The sequence below is a fragment of the Macrosteles quadrilineatus genome, unplaced genomic scaffold (assembly GCF_028750875.1).
Source record: "Macrosteles quadrilineatus isolate MER2022 unplaced genomic scaffold, UCM_ALF_1.0 Scaffold_2__2_contigs__length_208266976, whole genome shotgun sequence".
NCBI lineage: Eukaryota > Metazoa > Arthropoda > Insecta > Hemiptera > Cicadellidae > Macrosteles > Macrosteles quadrilineatus.
Window position 1 is genome coordinate 175949226 of NW_026542595.1, and position 18537 is coordinate 175967762.

General features: G+C 35.8%; 1 protein-coding gene and 1 long non-coding RNA gene across 3 annotated transcripts in view; one reads left to right on the plus strand and one right to left on the minus strand.

The window, feature by feature from the left end:
• The window catches only part of LOC128987330 (uncharacterized), a 33479-nt gene extending 20552 nt beyond the window's left edge, over nucleotides 1-12927 (plus strand). For both annotated transcript variants that reach the window (XM_054408117.1, XM_054408118.1), the window contains 6 exons: nucleotides 1892-2078; nucleotides 3543-3598; nucleotides 4821-5007; nucleotides 5437-5505; nucleotides 10812-10978; nucleotides 11407-12927. In XM_054408117.1, coding sequence (XP_054264092.1) covers nucleotides 1892-2078; nucleotides 3543-3598; nucleotides 4821-5007; nucleotides 5437-5505; nucleotides 10812-10978; nucleotides 11407-11533 — 793 coding nt within the window. In that variant the 3' untranslated portion in view covers nucleotides 11534-12927. The remainder of the gene's footprint in view (nucleotides 1-1891; nucleotides 2079-3542; nucleotides 3599-4820; nucleotides 5008-5436; nucleotides 5506-10811; nucleotides 10979-11406) is intronic.
• Nucleotides 12928-13597: 670 nt separating this feature from the next.
• LOC128987643 (uncharacterized) lies at nucleotides 13598-15556 on the minus strand. Its single transcript, XR_008490261.1, has 2 exons — nucleotides 15223-15556; nucleotides 13598-14097 (listed from the first exon to the last, which is right to left on the minus strand). It is a non-coding gene; the product is annotated as an uncharacterized LOC128987643 (long non-coding RNA).
• Nucleotides 15557-18537: the final 2981 nt, after the last annotated feature.

The window sequence follows — 18537 nt, forward strand, 5'->3', positions numbered from 1 at the left end:
CTCAAAAATATCAATATTTTAATGTTCAAGAAATATTGCCGGTTAAAATATTTTTGTCAGCCATCTAGTTTACTTCAGATTATTTTTTCCCGAATGAGTTCTTGGTTAATATGGTTTGGAAAATTTTGTAGTGACACAATAAATATTTAAATATTGGTCGATGTAAAACAAAATACTGTTAATTTATCCTGTACAGATCATTCTTGCACTGTAACAGCTCACCTCATGCTTTGCGAGTTCTTTCCATGCACAGGCCTTTGAGGGTAATGTGTAAGATTAAAAGTGGCTGAAAACAAGGAAGATTGCCGACCCCTTTTTTAAAGAATAAGGGAAGACTAGTGTACCTGTTGCTCGAATTCGAGCAATTGCATTACAGGCGACTCAAAGATTATGGAAATACTCAAAATCTACACAACAGTTAGATATAATCAAAATCTTTTGTAAATATCTTATCTTTTTTCAAAAAGCTGATCTTGTTTTTTTAGTGTTTTCTACAAAATTTTCCCTCTCATAGCCGCATTAGGTTGTCTATGATAACGATTATAAATGAAAAAAAAACATTATTTCTATTTCTTCTACTTGGTTGTGTTCTATGACTTTTTCTATGTTTCCATTGTTTGCAAATCGGTTATTTCAATGATTGCTCAAGAAATCTAGAACAGTGTTAATTCAGTTTTATTTTTAGCCTATATCAAATTATCCAGGATTTCTCACTCTTTTCCATTCTAATCACCAACCCAACCCAACCAAGTTTCGTCTACAGATGCAATATGCCAACGAATATCACCTACGTACAATCTCCAAGAAGGGGTAAAAAAGGCAGAATCCAACCCATACAATAGATATAAGTTAACTCCAAAAGAAATAATTTTAAGAGTTACTGTGATAATAGGATTTTCCACTGATTTGGTAATAGAACATTATATTGCAAAACAAGACACGATGCAGAAGAAAATCCATTTTAAAATCAGAAAAACCCATTACAAATACTGTACTTCATTTTGGCAAATTCAATAAATTACAATTTAAATATTAACAGATGTTTCATTAAAAAGTAGTGTAGAATTATGCATATGGTCGTAATGTAAACAAATCTGAAGAGGCAACTTTAAAGGCTTCTGGGGCAGAGCCCCAAGGGAATTGACCTCGTTCCTCTTTTGATGGCTCATCTACAGACCAAGACCTTTCTTTAGAGACCCCTATCAAGTTTCTACTCCCAGCCGTTCTCTCAAATTACCTGTGACAAAAAACCCGTTTTCCTCCATAAGAATAACATGGGATGGGAATTCAAAGGCCACTGTGGCAGAGCCCCAAGGGAATTCACCATGTTTCTCTTTTGATGGCTCATCTACAGACCAAGACCTTTCTTTAGACACCTCTACCGAGTTTCTACGCCCAGCCGTTCTCTCAAAATAGCTGTGACAAAGAAAAACAGTTTCAAATTAATATAGAGATTAGAATTACACTTCAACGGTATCCTTATCAAATGTATTCAATATACATAGCATAGAGTCTTCATTGTAATTTCATAGAAATATACATTGGTGTTACGTGTTACCCATAGATTAATTTTCATAAGTTTTCTTCATATTAGAGATTTTTCCAGTTTAGGAATTTGTTGAGTTTGTAGAGAATATCCTCTCTAAAAGCCATTGTCATATTACCTTCTGGAAGTGCATTTCTCTGTTATTTTCTTAATGTGGTTTGAAAGTATATTGAAAAGCCTGTGGATGAGGTGGGTTTCTCTTTGGTTGGTGTAAGACAGTGGATCAATCGTGACAAGTTGTTAGCATTTTTTGTGTAATCGGAGTGTTTAGATCTCCTAGTCATGCAGAACTAGAGTAAAAAATATATAGAAGCATACTCTAACAAATATTTTATTGATTTACAGCTTAGCAGGGTGTCCAGAGGCGTCTATATGTAACATATACAGAGCGGTGCAGGCTGTACAGAACACAGGAGCGTTGGGGACAGTGGTGGCGCATTGGTCTGGCTCCTACCACATCACACACTACCCCTTCAGCTGGCCGGGGTTCATGGTGGGCGCCGGACTGGCTTGGAACACCAACACTCACTGGGTAATTGCAGTAGAATAGACAGTTGATGAGGCAAAACACTACCTTGCAATTAAAGTACTGTAACGTCTCAATGACTTAAATCTGAATTTCATTTAACTGTATCTATTTTATTTTGTATTTTTTATCAAAGTTTCTCAGGGATGGGTTCTTTGCCACGTGACTGATTTATCTTAACTGCAGAATGTGTGAAACGTGAGATATAATGTTAAGTTATACAGAGCCACTATGTGCAAGTGTTATTTGGTCGCAGCACTCTTAAAATAAGGTGCCAGACAACTACCAAATGTGCGTGCTTGTTTAGTGTTAAGCCGCAGCACCAGCGGTCAGCCGGGGACTGACAAATGCTTTGTATGGAGTTAAAATGTTTAGTACCACTACTTGTAAGTGTTAATTCGGTCGCAGCACTCTTAAAAAGGTGCAAGACAACTACCGAATGTGCGTGAGTGTTTAGTGTTAAGCCGCAGCACCAGCGGTCTGCCGGGGCCTGACAAATGCTTTGTGTGTATTATAATTTCTATCCTACTTACCTATCTAATTACCTTATTACTATTTCAAATGAGAACACAATTGGGACTGACCTTATTCCTTTTATTTTCCTTTAACAAATACAAATTAAATTACAATTATTGTTTTGGTTTGCGCCTGACAAATGGTTTACACCCGCAGCGCCTGTCTGAGTGACTGACTGTCAACTACGTAGTCACTAGTGAAGACTGGTCCGTGGACTGCTGTATTTATACCCGATTTGGTTGCTATGGAGACCATGGAATGTTCTAGAACTTTAAACCCAGATGTTTCAACCAAAATTTAACTTCCTTTTCCGGCAGCCTGACGTCATCGCTGCCCACTTGATCGTTGTTGATCCATCAGCTGCTGTCGGCTGGAGCTCAAGCTGTCAGAGAAGCTGTAGACTAATAAACAAACATCCAAACAAATGTAATAAATAAATATGTTTTAATTATTTAGTTAGTTGTTATATTTACATGTTTATCCCTTTGTGTGCGATTATTGTGTTGCTGAAATATTTACAATGGATAACCTAACCTAAATACGGTAAGTGGGTAAGCTAACCTAGGTACGGTAAGTGGATAGAAATATTCTTGGTTACCACTATTTACAAAATAAACTATTAGAAACATTATTACATTAGTAATTTATAGAACATTAAGCAATATTTCAAACATGAAAGTGCGAAATAGGCCTACTTTTATTACAATTTATCTAACAAAAACCTAACCTAGCCTAGGCATAACATAGCCTAAAATGGTTAAATTAAATTGAAACATTACAGTACTGAAAATATACGTCACATGGCACTGTGGCTATGCAATATCTCTGGGTTGAAAATTTAATGTTGAAATTACTCAAGCAAACATGTTTATTTGAGTACTCCATACATTTTACTAATTCATTACTCCTTCCGCTTAATCTGTTAGTGCTCATGTTTCTTTTGTTTTGTTACAGGACTATTTGCACAACTCACTTGCCGACCTATTAGACACACATGTTTTTGGCGACAGGTAATAATATTTGCTAACAATTAATTGAGTGTTTGTATGAAAATCATAACTGTTTTTAACCTTAGCACAAATAGAAATACTATATTAAGTGAACATAAAAATGATTTATCTGTCTGGGAGGTGCATGTCTTTTTGTGAACGTCTTGTGTGTTTATGGCAATATCATGATCAATTTGTGCTGTTGTGCCAGAGTGTTATGTCCTGTGATTGCAGCAAAATTGTTAACACCTCCAGTGGTCTCGGAGGAATCACAAACTTCTCTCACAATTACTGAGAAATCATGAATTTTTAATCACAAAATCTTTGCCTTCTATGATCACTAGATTGTAAATTCTGCTCCAAAATCAAACTCTTTAAATACCTGCAATATAAAATGTAATTGAAACAATCTAAAAAGCCAACTTTTGGCCCAGCCCGATCTGACAATTTTAGGAAAACCTTAGATGTAAGACAAAAGTTTTTATTTTTACATTTGTACGTGTATTGACAAGTAAAATTTAGAGCATACATTGAGTAGTAAAATAGTAGCATAAATTACCAACGAAATAGTAAATAAATAACCAAGGGAGTAACATTCAATTTGACTAGAAAAGAAAACTTAGGTCCCTAGTGTCTATTGGGTTAGGACACCTTGGACAGAAGTTGTACACCTTTTTAATGGGCTGTGGGGTCTGGAATGGTAATTTCTGTGTATAGTCAATGGTATTGGTCATGGAAAACCCCACACTTTTTAGGAGGTTGCATGCACTGGATCGATTGATATGGGACGGTTGGACGATAGATACCTCCACATTATCCTCCTAGCATTCTAACAAGTTGGAATGACCGTACCGCTCAAACCAAAAACTCGTGCGCGCACTTCAGACATGTACAATTTGTCGAGATCAGCAAGTAACTAAAAAAATTCAAATATGTCTATGATAACACTCGTGAAACACATATTTACACTTATACTGTTAACTCGGATGGCAGAAGGTGCAGATGGTCATGTCCTGACCATGACAGTCTAGTGCTCACACTCTTAAGAAAATCAATGCTAAAAATTTTTTTTAATTTAAAGCCAGTAGGCCTACTTACCGTCCACACCGACGCAGCGCGCGCTTAGCTTTATAGTTGACCACCCAGCTAACTTACTCCCCAGTCTGTTGATATCAGAGGTACAATTGAAAATACAGTGTGTATTTTTAATTTCATATACTGATCCATTATTTCATGTTCCCAGGTCTCACTGTGTTGGCCAGGCAGTGCTGGAACTAGGCCATGCTGAGACATACCTGGTCCGTAGTGCCAGAGGTCAACAATCACACAATGTGTCAGATCTGCCATCACATCTTGGCTCTATACTGTACCAGCTCCTGGTGGATCCTGACAACGTTACGCTCGACAAACTCACCTTGGACCATTTCTCAGTGAGTAGTGGTAAAACCCGCTGTTATGTGGGCTTTTTCCGTCTCTGGTAGCCTTATTTTATTTGTGAATAATCTTTTCTCATTGAAATATTTCCCGTAACAATCAAGTGTGATCAATTAAAAAATGAATACCGGTAGTTGGCCCATACAACTGGTATGAAATTGAATTTCAAGATATCTGCTAGAAAAACATTTTTGTAATTTTGATCTCCTCTATTTGATATATTTCGATCTGTTACCTAGCTTTTAAAAATTTCACAGTGCATTGGGTTAGCCAATATACTGGTAGAATAATTTACTACTTACCAATTATTTAAACCAGTCCAATTTGAAGCAGAAAAGGAAAAACATTTCAAATGTACATCCTCCTCTGTTGTTTTATTGAAGACCATATGAATGTGTTCTACCAGTTTGAATGTTTTGTTTCAGAAAGCTACCAAACACATCAAGAGGTCACAAACCTGCTTGATGAAAGCAAGACCAGATTGTAGTGAAACTGTAAGTGTAGTATACTTGAATAAATTAAACATTTCTCGCTCATATCTCTTTGCAATACATGCATTTTTCTTCTTATCACCATAAGCTTAATGTTCATCATCTTGTTTTTAGTGTACTTTATGGTAGAGTCTTCGATCTGCACCATTTTAACCATGGTTTACTTCATTAACAATAATACTTCTTTGGCGACAAAGGAACAAAACTGTGGGTGTTATGCTTTAAAGAGGTGCTATACAACTTTTTGAAATTTGCTCAATATTTTCCAAATCACTAGCCCATCATATATTGGTTGGCACTACTGGTGCGATTCAAAGCAGACGTGCGTGATTGCAAGCTCCCAAATATTCTTCAATTTTCACAATTTAACGACATTTTATCAGTAAATCTGAGTGAAATCCGGTTATGTTGGCTGATTTACACGGAGTGATAAGCTAAATTTACCGCAAACCGGCAGTAAACAGCAGTTATAAGCGATAAGTGGTGCGGCAACGTGGTCTCGGCTAAACCAGTGTGGACTCGATAGTGGTCATATGACAGAATCAAAAATCGATAAATATTTTACACCAGTAAATAGGTCATTCAAACGGCAGAGATCTTATTCGTCACCGGAGTGTGCAGACGACGTCGAGACGGTAACGGCCAACATGGGCAGCGAAGAAAAGGTAGGCGATATTACACGATCCCAACTTCTGAAGGACTTGGGCCAGTTGCTTGATAGTAAATTAGAAAATATGGCAACCAAAAAGGAGTTCTCTCAACTCACGGGGCAAGTGTCGGAGTTACAAAAGGAGAATATTGTACTAAGGAAACAAATAGAGGACTTACAACAGAGAGAGAGTGTGGTTATGTCTAGGTTAGTCGATCTTGAAGGAAGATCTAGGCGTAACAACCTCATATTTAGGGGGTTGAAGTGGTCCAAGGAAACACGTAACTTCAATGAAATCGTGCGAAAGTTTTGCAACGATGTTTTCGGGAGTGCGGATACTATATTTGTTAATAGAGCCCACCCTCTAGGGGGAAGTAACAATGCAATCATTGCACACCTACCAAATGACGCCGACATCTACTATATTATGTCACGTGTAAGAGAGTTAAAAGGCACTGGTTATTCAGTGCATAGAGACTATCCTAAAGAAGTGCGTGAAAAACGAGCATGTCTGTCAAAGCTTAGAGACGAAATTGAAAGTGTGGCGGGGAAACAAAAGAATAAAATATCATTATATTTCGACCATATGACTTTCAAAGGACATCGGTTCACATGGGAGGGAGGTGAACTAAAGGCAGGCAACCAGGATGGTGCTCAATTGTTGCAGACACTCTTCAAACGCGATTTTTCAGACTTCTTACGTGATCTTAAAGTACCCAGATCTACAGTAGTGACGGACATGTCAACAGAGAGGACAACAGCTTCAACAACGCAGGGGTCGGCGAGTGCTACGGGTACGTCGCAGAACGTGTCAGTTTCAACACCTACGCAGTCGCCTCGCGCTTCCATCAACCAGGACAATGAATGAGGAGGTGACGCCAATCCATCTACAGAGGGACCAACTCCAAACCACAACCCAACGACGACCGGACTTTCACAATTCAAGGTTTTATCTTATAACGTTTGTGGATTAAAAAATAAGGTAAATGATTTTTCATTTTTAGAGTTTATAAAGGAGTTTGATTTAATTATATTTTTAGAGACATTTGTCGCGGAAAAGGATCAAGATATTATTGTAAATAGGTTAAGTAACTTTGATTTAACTTTTACTTTCGCAGTGAGAACTGCTAATGTTGGAAGATATTCAGGTGGCCTAGTTTACGCATTAAATCATAACTCTCGTTTTATAAGCAATGTAACGTTTGTAAACTTTGAATATTTTAATGTGGTTAGGCTAGACAATATTGTTTTTGGATGCGAGCAATTGTATATAGTGCCTGTTTACCTAAATTTCAATTGTTGGCAAATAGATTATAATAGGCTTCAAAGTTTCTTTGATAATAGCTGTTTCCAGAATATAGTCCTTATAGGGGATTTAAATGGGCGTATTGGAATAGAACAGAGTTTTTCTGAAAATATAATTAGCATTTCGAATAATAGGATTGAGGACATTAGACATTCAAAAGACAACATTTTAAATTCAAATGGGCGTAAAATATTAGATTTGTGTGACAATTTAGGATTAGTAGTTTTAAACGGAAGGTCCATAGGGGATAAAGAGGGGGAATTTACTTTTGTTGGACATAGGGGTAACTCAGTCATAGATATAGCAGCGGTCACTTTTAATTGTTTACATTCGATTCACGACTTCAAAGTTGTTGGTTTTCCCGGATCAGATCATATGCCGATAGAAGTAAGTTTAAATGTTGAGACTCCTGGGCCTGTGGGAGGGGGTGCAGGGGAGGGGAAAATTATACCATTGTTGCCAAAGCTGAAATGGACGAATTTTGATTGTCTGAACTATACTAGCAAAGTTGAGGAAAGTATGAAATCTTTTTCGCCACAAAATGTTAATGATGTAATAAATGTTATAACTAATTCTGCACATTACAAGCTAGGTTCAAAGAGTAATACACCTTTTGTTGGTAAACAACCTTGGTTTGACTATCACTGTTTAAACGCTAGAAAGAGGGTGTTTAAATTGTTACAGCTTTTTAGACAAACCAATTCAACTGAAATAAAGGCTAAGTATGTTGAGGAGCAGAGGAAATATAAACAGCTATGTACAGGAAAGAAGAACGAATACAACTATTCTTTAATCTCAACTCTTACTGTGTCTAAAGATTCCAAAACGTGTTGGCGAGCAATAAACTCTTTTAAGTGTAAAAATAACATAAACCGAGTAGGAAATATAAAACCTGAAGAATGGGTTACACACTTTAAAACTTTACTAAATCCTCTGGTGGAGAGTACTATCTCGTTTGCAGAACCTTTTATTGCCGATGATTATCTTGATAAAGACTTTAATTTCCTAGAATTAAAAGTTGTTTTGTCCAGCTTGAAAAATAATAAAGCACCGGGCCTAGATAGAGTCCCCTATGAGTTTTATAAGAATGCCCCAGACCTGTTTTTGACTAAACTACTTAATATTTATAATGACATTTTTCGGAATAAGGTCATACCAGAAAGCTTTAAAAAATCGATAATTTTTCCATTGTTTAAAAAGGGTGATATTAAATCAGTTCAAAATTATAGAGGATTGTCTTTTATAAATTGTATTGGTAAAATATTTATAGGAATGCTAAATAATAGACTTCGAAATTGGGTCAATGAAAACCACATCTTATCTGAGTTCCAGGCGGGTTTCAGACAAAACTATTCCACTATAGATAATATTTTTAATTTGGCATCGATGATCAAAGTGCGTTTAGCGGAGAAAGGTGGGAAGTTGTATGCATTTTTTGTGGATTTTTCAAGTGCGTTCGACACTATTGATAGAAGATCACTAATATTAAAACTTTCATCAATCGGCGTATCAACGCACGTTTTAGATGTTTTGAGGAGTTATTATTGTAACACATCTGCAGCGGTTTGGTGTAAGGGCGGCATTTCAGATGAGTTTGAGACAAAGACAGGTTTAAGACAAGGATGTATAGGAAGTCCTCTCCTGTTCAGCTTATTCGTAAATGATTTGCCAGAGGTGCTGGAAGGTGGCTGTAATTTCGGTGGAAAGAGAGTAAATGTTTTGATGTATGCAGACGACATCGCATTGTTGGCCCCCACAGCAACAGTGTTACAAATTATGATTAAAAACTTGGAGTGTTACAGTGCAATTTGGAACCTTACAGTAAATCTATCTAAATCCAAAATAATGGTTTTTAGGAAAGGTGGTAGATTATCGGGACATGATAGATGGTTGTATAAGGGCAAACAGGTTGAAGTGGTAGATAGTTATAAATATTTGGGAATGTTGTTTACAACGACATTGTCATGGGAAAAACATTTCATAGAGAAGAGGAGGCTAACTAATTATGCAATTAATTCAGTATGGCAAAGGCTAGTAGACAACAAAAAAGTCCCGCTGCATATTAAGATATTATGTTTCGAATCTATTCTCAGAGCTATTTTGTGTTACGGCGCACAAGTTTGGGGGTTTTCAGAAATTTCTCAGTTAGAAAATGCTCAGAAAACGTTTATTAAAAGGATTTTTAGATTGCCACATAACACTCCCAACTATATTGTTTACTTAGAAACATGTTTTGAAAAGTTATATTTCTTTAATCTACAAATTAACGCAACATACATTTTTAAGGTTTTTAATTTGCCAGAATCACGCTTACCTAAAATTATTGCTAAATCTGTAATTGGAAAAGGTATTTTTTGGGCCAAAGAGTGGAAATGTCTAGGGCGAAAACACGGTTTGGATATTAATTTCGAGTCAGCAGATGTTTTTGAGGGATTAGTGAAGATAATTGAGGCGGAAAGAGATAGCTGGAGAATTGATATGGTTGGCAGAGCGCGTACATCGCAATATCACCAACAACTGCTTGCCGTTGACCTTGACCTAGGGCCCCGGAGTTTTCTCACTGATAGCATCAATATAAATCTTATCTCATGGGTCATTAAGGCCCGAGCCGAGCTGGTTGATTTGAATCACAAACCATGGATAACAAATAAAAATCATTTTTGTAGTCTGTGCAATTTGCGCGAATTTGAAACAGTTTTTCATTTTGTTTCTATTTGCCCAATTTTAGGTGATATCAGAGAGTATTGGTTTGGGAAACGAAGCATGCATTGGGGCGAACACATAGAATACATAAATGGTAGGGATTGGCGTAAATTAGCAAACTTTATGAGAGAGGCGTGGAGAAGGAGGTGGGAGTTAATTAGAGAATTTAATTACGAATAAATCAAGTGAAGTTTTTTTTCCAAATTCAAAATTGTTTTTTTCTCTTTCTAATTTATAAATTATAGCAAAACAATAAATATGTCAAATAAATTGTCAGCCTGTCTTCTTGAATATTCATAGTAATTTTTATAGATTTCATTACGCGTAAACCTTTTAAAACCTAATAATTTTAAAAGTAAAATAATACAAGTTATGTAAACAATATTATGAAAAAGGTTTTTTTTTAAGTTTAGTTTAAAAATGGATGTAAAATTGTGTGTACATTTGTGTATGTTATTAAGTGTATTTTGTTTCAACTTCATTTTCATAAATGTGTTTTCCAGGTGTGTCAACCAAACAGACGGTCGTAGACCATTGTTTATTAAGTGTTTGATTATGTTTATGAGGGGAATGTTTATTTTAAAATAAAGCACTTTATTCATTCATTCATATATAGAAATTTAAGCTGGAAGTTTCTCTTGACTGTTGCAGGTACTGCAGGAGCTCAACCTGACAGTGGACCTGATGTTGACAGCTTGTAAGATAGGTCGAAGTCTGGTGGCTGCTGGAGTCAACCCTAACAGTAACATGGGATTGGCTGTCATCAACCTGGGCGTTTGTCACCTACCACCTACCTTCCGCACTGATGTGGCCAACAAGTATGTCGTTAAACATGTACCCTTTAAATTTGACATGTTTAACAGCTTTTATTTTTTGTGTTTTTCTTTTTGTAAGGGGACAGTTTAAACATGGCAAGGTTTTATTGCTTCATAAATCAATGGTCTAATTAGGGGCTTAAAGTCCCATGTATATGCCTACTAATGACTTTTCAAACCACATGCAGTCCTCCAGAAGACTCAGCTGACATCAGAATCTGAGCTTGAATGACTTACAATAAACAATTGTTTCTGATAGGCCTAGTAGAAATCATTGTTATGAAAGATAATTGATGCAGAGAATTCAAGCTTTGGCCTTGGGTTATAATGTAGCTGTTATAATGTAGAAACTTTGGTTGCAATCTGAAAACCCTTGGATTATTGATCGTCTGAATGTTGATGAAACTAATAAATAACTATCGTGTTCCCAGACTGTTGGCATTGATAGAGCAGTACAAAGGTGCGTGGCTCCAGCGACATTTGCCTGCTGGCCTGCAAAACTCTCTACTAGTTCTCACCTCTGCGCTGCGTAGATTTGTGCCTGAAGACCCCTCGTAGTGGTTGGCCTACAGCATTAGGATTAGTGCTATCACCATGACAAACATTCCACTCATTAACAGCTCTGAAAACAATTACTTTGATCTTCTAAAACATGATTTTTAATTGCAGAATTTAGGGTAGACAACATTGGACTGGCGTTTCTTAGCAGGAAATTTCTGTCATGGTACAGCATTAGGCCTAATTAGTATCGATTATCTATTTTTATTTAAATAGCATTAAAGACTTGTGTCACACCGTAAAATAGTTTATTTTGACCGAAGCCCAGTTAAAAAGCTTTCTGGGAAAATGCTGATTTTTTTACTCAAAAGCAATGCATTTGGTCATGTTTTGTGTTCCTATATATGTAAATATAGGTTGTGTGATCCAAAAAGATAGGCCTAAATAGAAAATGAAACATTAAATAAAACAAGTGGATTTTCATTGAATGAAAACAACAGATAAACGGCAATGGATAGATTACAGAATTTTTCTTTGTATGGAGGAATGGAGGTGTGCTGTGTCCTTTTCAAATAGTAATGTACCACAAAGTCAGGAAGAGTTTGTGATTATTGTGGGGGATTTTAAATACCCTCCGCTTGCATTCCAAAATTTCATATTTATGGACATTTTTTTTATACCATCCAGCGTACCTAATACTATCCTTATAAGAAATGTCATAAAGAGAGTGAGTGAAGTTGGGGTTGCTTGGATATTTTCTCATTCATAGCATTTGTAATTCATATTTAAAGTGGTTATTTGCTACTTGCTTTTTTTCAATTAGCCTATCCTAACTTAGATTGATTTTATGTATCATAAAACGAGCACAAGTAGCTTATTTAACACTTTAGGCTACTACAGTTGATCTGATCAGGTAGGCTAATGAATTTATATCTAAATCCTTTGTATTATCATAGACTAATCAACACAAGTAGACTTCTCATCCCATTGTAAATTTTGAAGCTCATTTTTGTGTCTAGTTCATGTACGTGACACATTGGCGCTAGTGTCGACGAAACTTGGTTTCTATTATTTTAGGGTTAATTTCTTGATTTGTGCTTTACTAATTGGTTATATAACTAAGAGATAAGTTATTGTTTATGATTAGATCTTATTATTTGGTAAAACGAGGTTTTAAATGGCTGTAATAACGGGAAACAAATTGTAAACAAAACACGACCTCTACATAAACCGTACAGAACTAACAATAAAATTGTCTTCAGCTGTTCCATAAGGATGAGAAATCTACTAAGGGAGTATGTTTTATCTATGGTATTATGCAACTCACAGTTTGTAGCAGTATTAATCTAGTGTTGTAAAAAGTGATCTTAACTACAACCTACACTTATTAAATTTGTCTGTACCTGTATAAAGAAGTGACAATTTTGTTCCTAAATGTATATATAGGTTAGTAGAAAGGATAAAGATATATTTACAATTTGCAGTTTCATTTATAAAAACCACCTCATGCCCTTTATAAATAGTACATTCTAGTCCAAGATTTCCATGATTTGTTTGCAAAAAGAGTAGTAACTAGGTATGTATAAGAGTTAAGTAATTTGCCTAGAATGAGTTTCCTCTTTTTCGTGTCAAAAAGTTACTATTTATTTGACCCTACTCAAGATTTGGGATGCATTGATGGGTCATTCAGTAATAAAGCAAGATACTGTGAAACCAAGGCAGCGATGTAGTAGGTTTGTCTCGTCTCAGCCCAGCCAATGAAAACTTTTCAGTACTTTTTTTAATTTCTACTCTGCTGGCTCAACCCTTCCTTTGCTCAATACGTTTCACACATAGGCCTTTGAGGCTCATTTGTACTGGCAATTATGCAAGGTGGAAATACACCACCAACCTCTTTTTTTTTAAACATAATGTAGGCCTAATACTGTCCTATCAAAATTATGCATATGGTGTTTCGTATGCCTATACACAGCTCTTGCAGCAGGTACTTTAGTTCTACATACACTCGTCACCTAACTATTCACAAGAGATATTACTTGATAGGCCTAGCCTACTGATGATTTTGGGATAAAAACAATATTGTATGTACTAAGGTTGGTTGAATGATGAATTAGGCATAACAAATTTGTTTAAAAAACTGACAGCATTTTATTTAATAAAATTAAATATAGGCCTATGTAATAATGTTTACAAATTAATTGTGCACCCCTTGATTTAAAAGCACTCTGGTCTCTGTTTTATTTCTTCATTCAATCTCGCACTAAGTTCAGGAAATTGAAAACGATCTAGTTCTACATTAACACTTACAAACACTGGTTTCTTTAGACGAATGCTCAACTTTGATGCCAGCGCTGATGATTTGTCGTCATTCACTGATCCGAGGAAGTGAGTTGTAAGAGGGAGAGTATCGTAAGGTGACTTCATAGCTAAGCACATGTTCATTAACTTCAGCTCAGTTGCCAACCCGATCCAAACAAAAACACTGTCTTTGAGTTTCAAAACACTAAATAACAATGTTTTCGCACCAATTTTCTCACTAAAACTGTGAGTTAAAAGTCCACTTGCCACATACTCTATCTTGGAATCTTCATTTTTCATGTCCTCATTCTCCATGATGTATTCACCTGAAAAGATGTGAAATACTTTAACATTTGGAAACCTGTTTTAAGTTACCAGCATTTTAATCTGTAGATAGAAAACAAGAGATGCTGCTAGAGAGTCATAGGCTGTATAAAAGGGATGAGCCAAAAACATTTTCAAAAGTTAAGATACTGATAGGTCTAACCCATATTTTTCCACACCTCTTTCCTCCAACCACAATTTTGATATAGCACATGAAAAGGCAGTGAAGTAATCCTTGCTGTATATTTTCAGGAAATGTTGCTGAAAATTGCTTATAACCATGAAACGTCAAATTTTGAGAACGACACTCTTCCTTAAATTGTTTGTCCTAACACAGAAAAGTAAGAAACAGAGCACCTAAGTTGTGTCTAGTACCAGTCACTAATGTCTAGAGCAAATTCTATTTGTAATCCTTTCCCCCTCACCATCATGTACTACAGCGTTCATGCTGTAGGAAGACCAAGTGTGCTACATCTGCTGTACAAAAATAGTGTAGGGCTATCGCCGTTCGGGCTCTGCCTTGCTCAGTAAGTTAAAAGTACATTTCCGCCCAAATATACCAGAGCTAAAAGCGCATGGTTGTTCCATAAGCTTGTATCCTCTGTATCTTGTGTCTCTGTGTTCCTAAACAATTTTTATCAAACAAAGGTTATGGACCATTGACGTAAGAGGGCAAAAAAAAACACTAGGCTATCTAAAATGTAATGCGCTATCTAGGCCATCAAATATCGATACTTCTCTTTCATTCCTATGAATATGGAGCTTACCTTCTTAAAACCAATTTAACTAAAAGCTAAAATAATCATGATCTGAAATTAGGCCTAAAGAATCAACAGATTTCTGAAGGGAGCTAATAATTGTCCAAATAACTTTATTGTTCTCTCAGGTATTAAAAGATGTTAATTTATCTAGGCTCTTCCAAATCCAAGAATCTTCAGATCGATTCTTCTGCTTTAACCCCAGTACCAGAAACGGTACATCGACCTGTCGAATATTGAATATTTAGAGTACTTAGAAAGTAATTTCCAAGGGGCTACCACTTAAGGTAAATAATCCCAACATAACCTCAAATGTATTTTCGTAATGAGTGTTCTATAATTACTTACTTCTATAGTCACTATGCTTACCTCAGTGAAAGTGTGTTTAAACTAAGGTGTTAATTTTCGATTCAAATCAGGATTACAGTAACTAACAGGCGCGAACCTAAACATAAACATTACAAAAGTTCCAGTGACAGTGACAGGACCAGGACCAGAGGAGAGGACGAGGACAAAAAATAAACAATAAGAAGAAGATAATTTCAAGAGTTTAGAACTTTTTTCTTCTTTCTGTCACTTTTTTTTTTTCTTAATGCCTTTGGCTGACTTGGTATTTTAACACCATGTAGTCAATTGTACACAAACTTATGAATTTAGTATCCTTTTATCGTCTTGTGGTTGCCTGGGTTAATAGTTTTTCACATTTATCTGTAACAAACATATAGATTTTTGTTAGTCACTAATGACATTTATGTTTTGTTTTGTTTTTGAGTTTTAGTTAGTATGTATACTTTACAGAAGGATAATTCTAAGGGTGAGGATATTCAAGGATAGGCTATAGGGTTTGGATTTGAGATGCTCTTCTCGGCCAGGGGTCCGTCAGGCCTAACTGGAGTCTAAACTTTCGCTAAATCATCACGATGTTGTCCCCTGGCGCTGCGGAGTGGGGGAAATGGTTCTCCCTCCACCTCCCCTTTAGACGGCGTCCAAACAAGCCCGCGTTGTTTTACATGCATAAACCTATGCTGCAGTTTTTCAATAAGTTAAAAAATGAATATTTATAAAATTAAACTGTCATAAACTAACCTAACCAACCAAACATGCTGATTATATAAAAAAATATATAAAATAATAATCGAATGAAGGTTTACTAATCGAAAAAATAGTTCTGTTCATAAAATAAAATTGTTAATGCCTTGAATTCAATTTTAGAATTTATTAATTATAAAATTAAACTGTCATAACCTAACCAAACCAACCAAACTTGCTGATAATGAAAAATCGAACAAGGTTTACTGATAGAAAAAAAAATAGTTCTAAAATTATAATAGCTCAAATTGAATTTTATAATGTTTTAATTAACGGTATTTGTTTACTTTAGGGACTTCTAACGAATTTTGAAAAAAATGTTTTTTTCTCATTATTTGGCCTATTTTGAACACTTTACATTTGACACTTTTGGGGCAAACGCCTATTTCACCCTGAAAATCGCGTTTGAAAATTGCGAACATTTTTCTGCAATTGCCATTTTTACTTAGAAAATCAGGTTTTTCCCCCCTTGCCTTTCTTTAAATGTGTTTTTATTATTGTAGTAATAAGCAGATGTATATTTAAACTAACCTAACCTAACCTTGGTTTAACTAAAAATCCGCTATTTTTGGCATATTGCTAACCTAAGCATTGGTTAGGTAGGGTTGGGTTAGGTTAGGTAGGATTGGGTTAGGTTAGGTTAAGTTAGGTTAGGTTAGTTTAAATATAGTTAGGTTAGTATACGTAAGGTTAAGTTAGGTTAGGTTAGATTTAAAATATTAAGGTGATTTTAGGCTAATTGGTTTAAATAATAACTTAATAACTAGCCATACTTTACCTAACCTTAACTAACCTAACCTAACCTAACCTAACCTAACGTAACCTAACCTTTGTTTAACTAATAATCCGCTATTTTCGGAATATTGCTAATCTAAGCATTGGTTAGGTACGGTTGGGTTAGGTTAGGTTAAGTTAGGTTAGGTTAGGTTAGGTTGGGTTAGATTAGATAAAGTTAGGTTGGATTATATTTAGTTCTGTAGGTCCTTAGTAATAGTAAAAACACATTAATAGTAAAAAAACTACGCAAATTTTTAGCACTTTTTGCAATTTTCAAACGCGATTTTCAGGGTGAAATAGGCGTTTGCCCCAAAAGTGCCAAATGTAAAAAGTGTTCAAAATAGGCCAAATAATGAGAAAAAAACATTTTTTTCAAAATTCGTTAGAAGCCTCTAAAGTAAACAAATACCTAATTAACAAATTAAACTGTCATAACCTAACCAAACTTGCTGATAATGCAAAAATCTTAGACAAAAAGTTAGTGATACCGAGAAGATTCGAACCTGGTACCTTCAGATCATCAGCCCGGCACGTTATCCATTAGGCCACCGAGGCCGGTGACTACAAACCGTATCATTGCGGTAATGGTGTTTTCTCAGCCAATAGAATGCTTTGCTTCCCCCACTCCGCAGTGCCAGGGGACAACATCGTGATGATTTAGCGAAGGTTTAGACTCTAGTTCAGGCCTAACCTAACCCGAAAGGGAGGGGGGACCACGGAAACACTGAGCTATAATTCTAACTGGAGGTAGCACTGAATGTCAAAGATGCGTGTCGCCAGCCGCCATGTTTGCGTGAGTCTGGTGTCATAAGAAGCCATATTATTGCTATAACTATTATTATACTTGGCTTAAAATACCTACTTTGTATGGTCGCCATTTCAAAGAAAATTATTAAAAGTATTAAAAGTATTCAAGTATGACAAAAATACTCACTGCTATACCAACCTAGTTATAAGAAGCCATGTCATTGCTATGATAAGAAAACTTACTGCTATACCAACCTAACAAAATCAGCGACACGCTTTTGACAGACTTCTTCTGCCATGGCAGTGCTACCTCCAGTTATAATTTTAGCTCAGTGCACGGAAAGAAGAACCCAATAGTAGCAGCTCAGAGTAATAAAATTACTCTGAGGTAGCAGTCAGATGTTATTTCATAAAGCTTCGAGGTTCATTTTTTGTTGGTCACGATTTGAAATTCGTACATTTAAAATATTTGATAGTTTTGATCACAAACTATGATCGTTTAGTCCAGTTTTATAAACTAAAATTATATTTAATCAATGATAAAGGTAATAGTTGTGTTTCATATTGGTCCGTTTGAGTGTGCTGACGTTGACTATAATCATAGATAAAACATAATGCTGAAGCTGAAGGACAAGCAATCGCGTTGCTGTAGAAGAGAACTTTATACAAAATTAATGTTAAATTTGATCAGTCCACTAATTTTATTGAGTTCACTTTTTACAGAGCTGCTGGGGCTCCCTAAAAAGCTGTGGAGGTTTATGGAATTGGTGAATCCGATGTGAGTGTTTAGAAATGTCAGTAACTATTTATTTATTGGTATGTGTTCACTTATTTATTAGTACTGTAAGTAGGCCTGTGTTGTTTTATGGTTACTCGGACTTAAAATAATGTACCTTATGTGAAGTCAATGTAAAATTCTTAGAATCAAATCAATTTGGATGTCTTGCAACTGGGTTGTTGTGAGAAGCGTCGTGTTTGGTTCGCTGCAGTCTGCATTTTTTTTGTAAAGCTGGTTCAGCAGTTAGTTAGTGGATATTGATTGAAATGCTTTACTTCTGCTCTAGTGCTAGC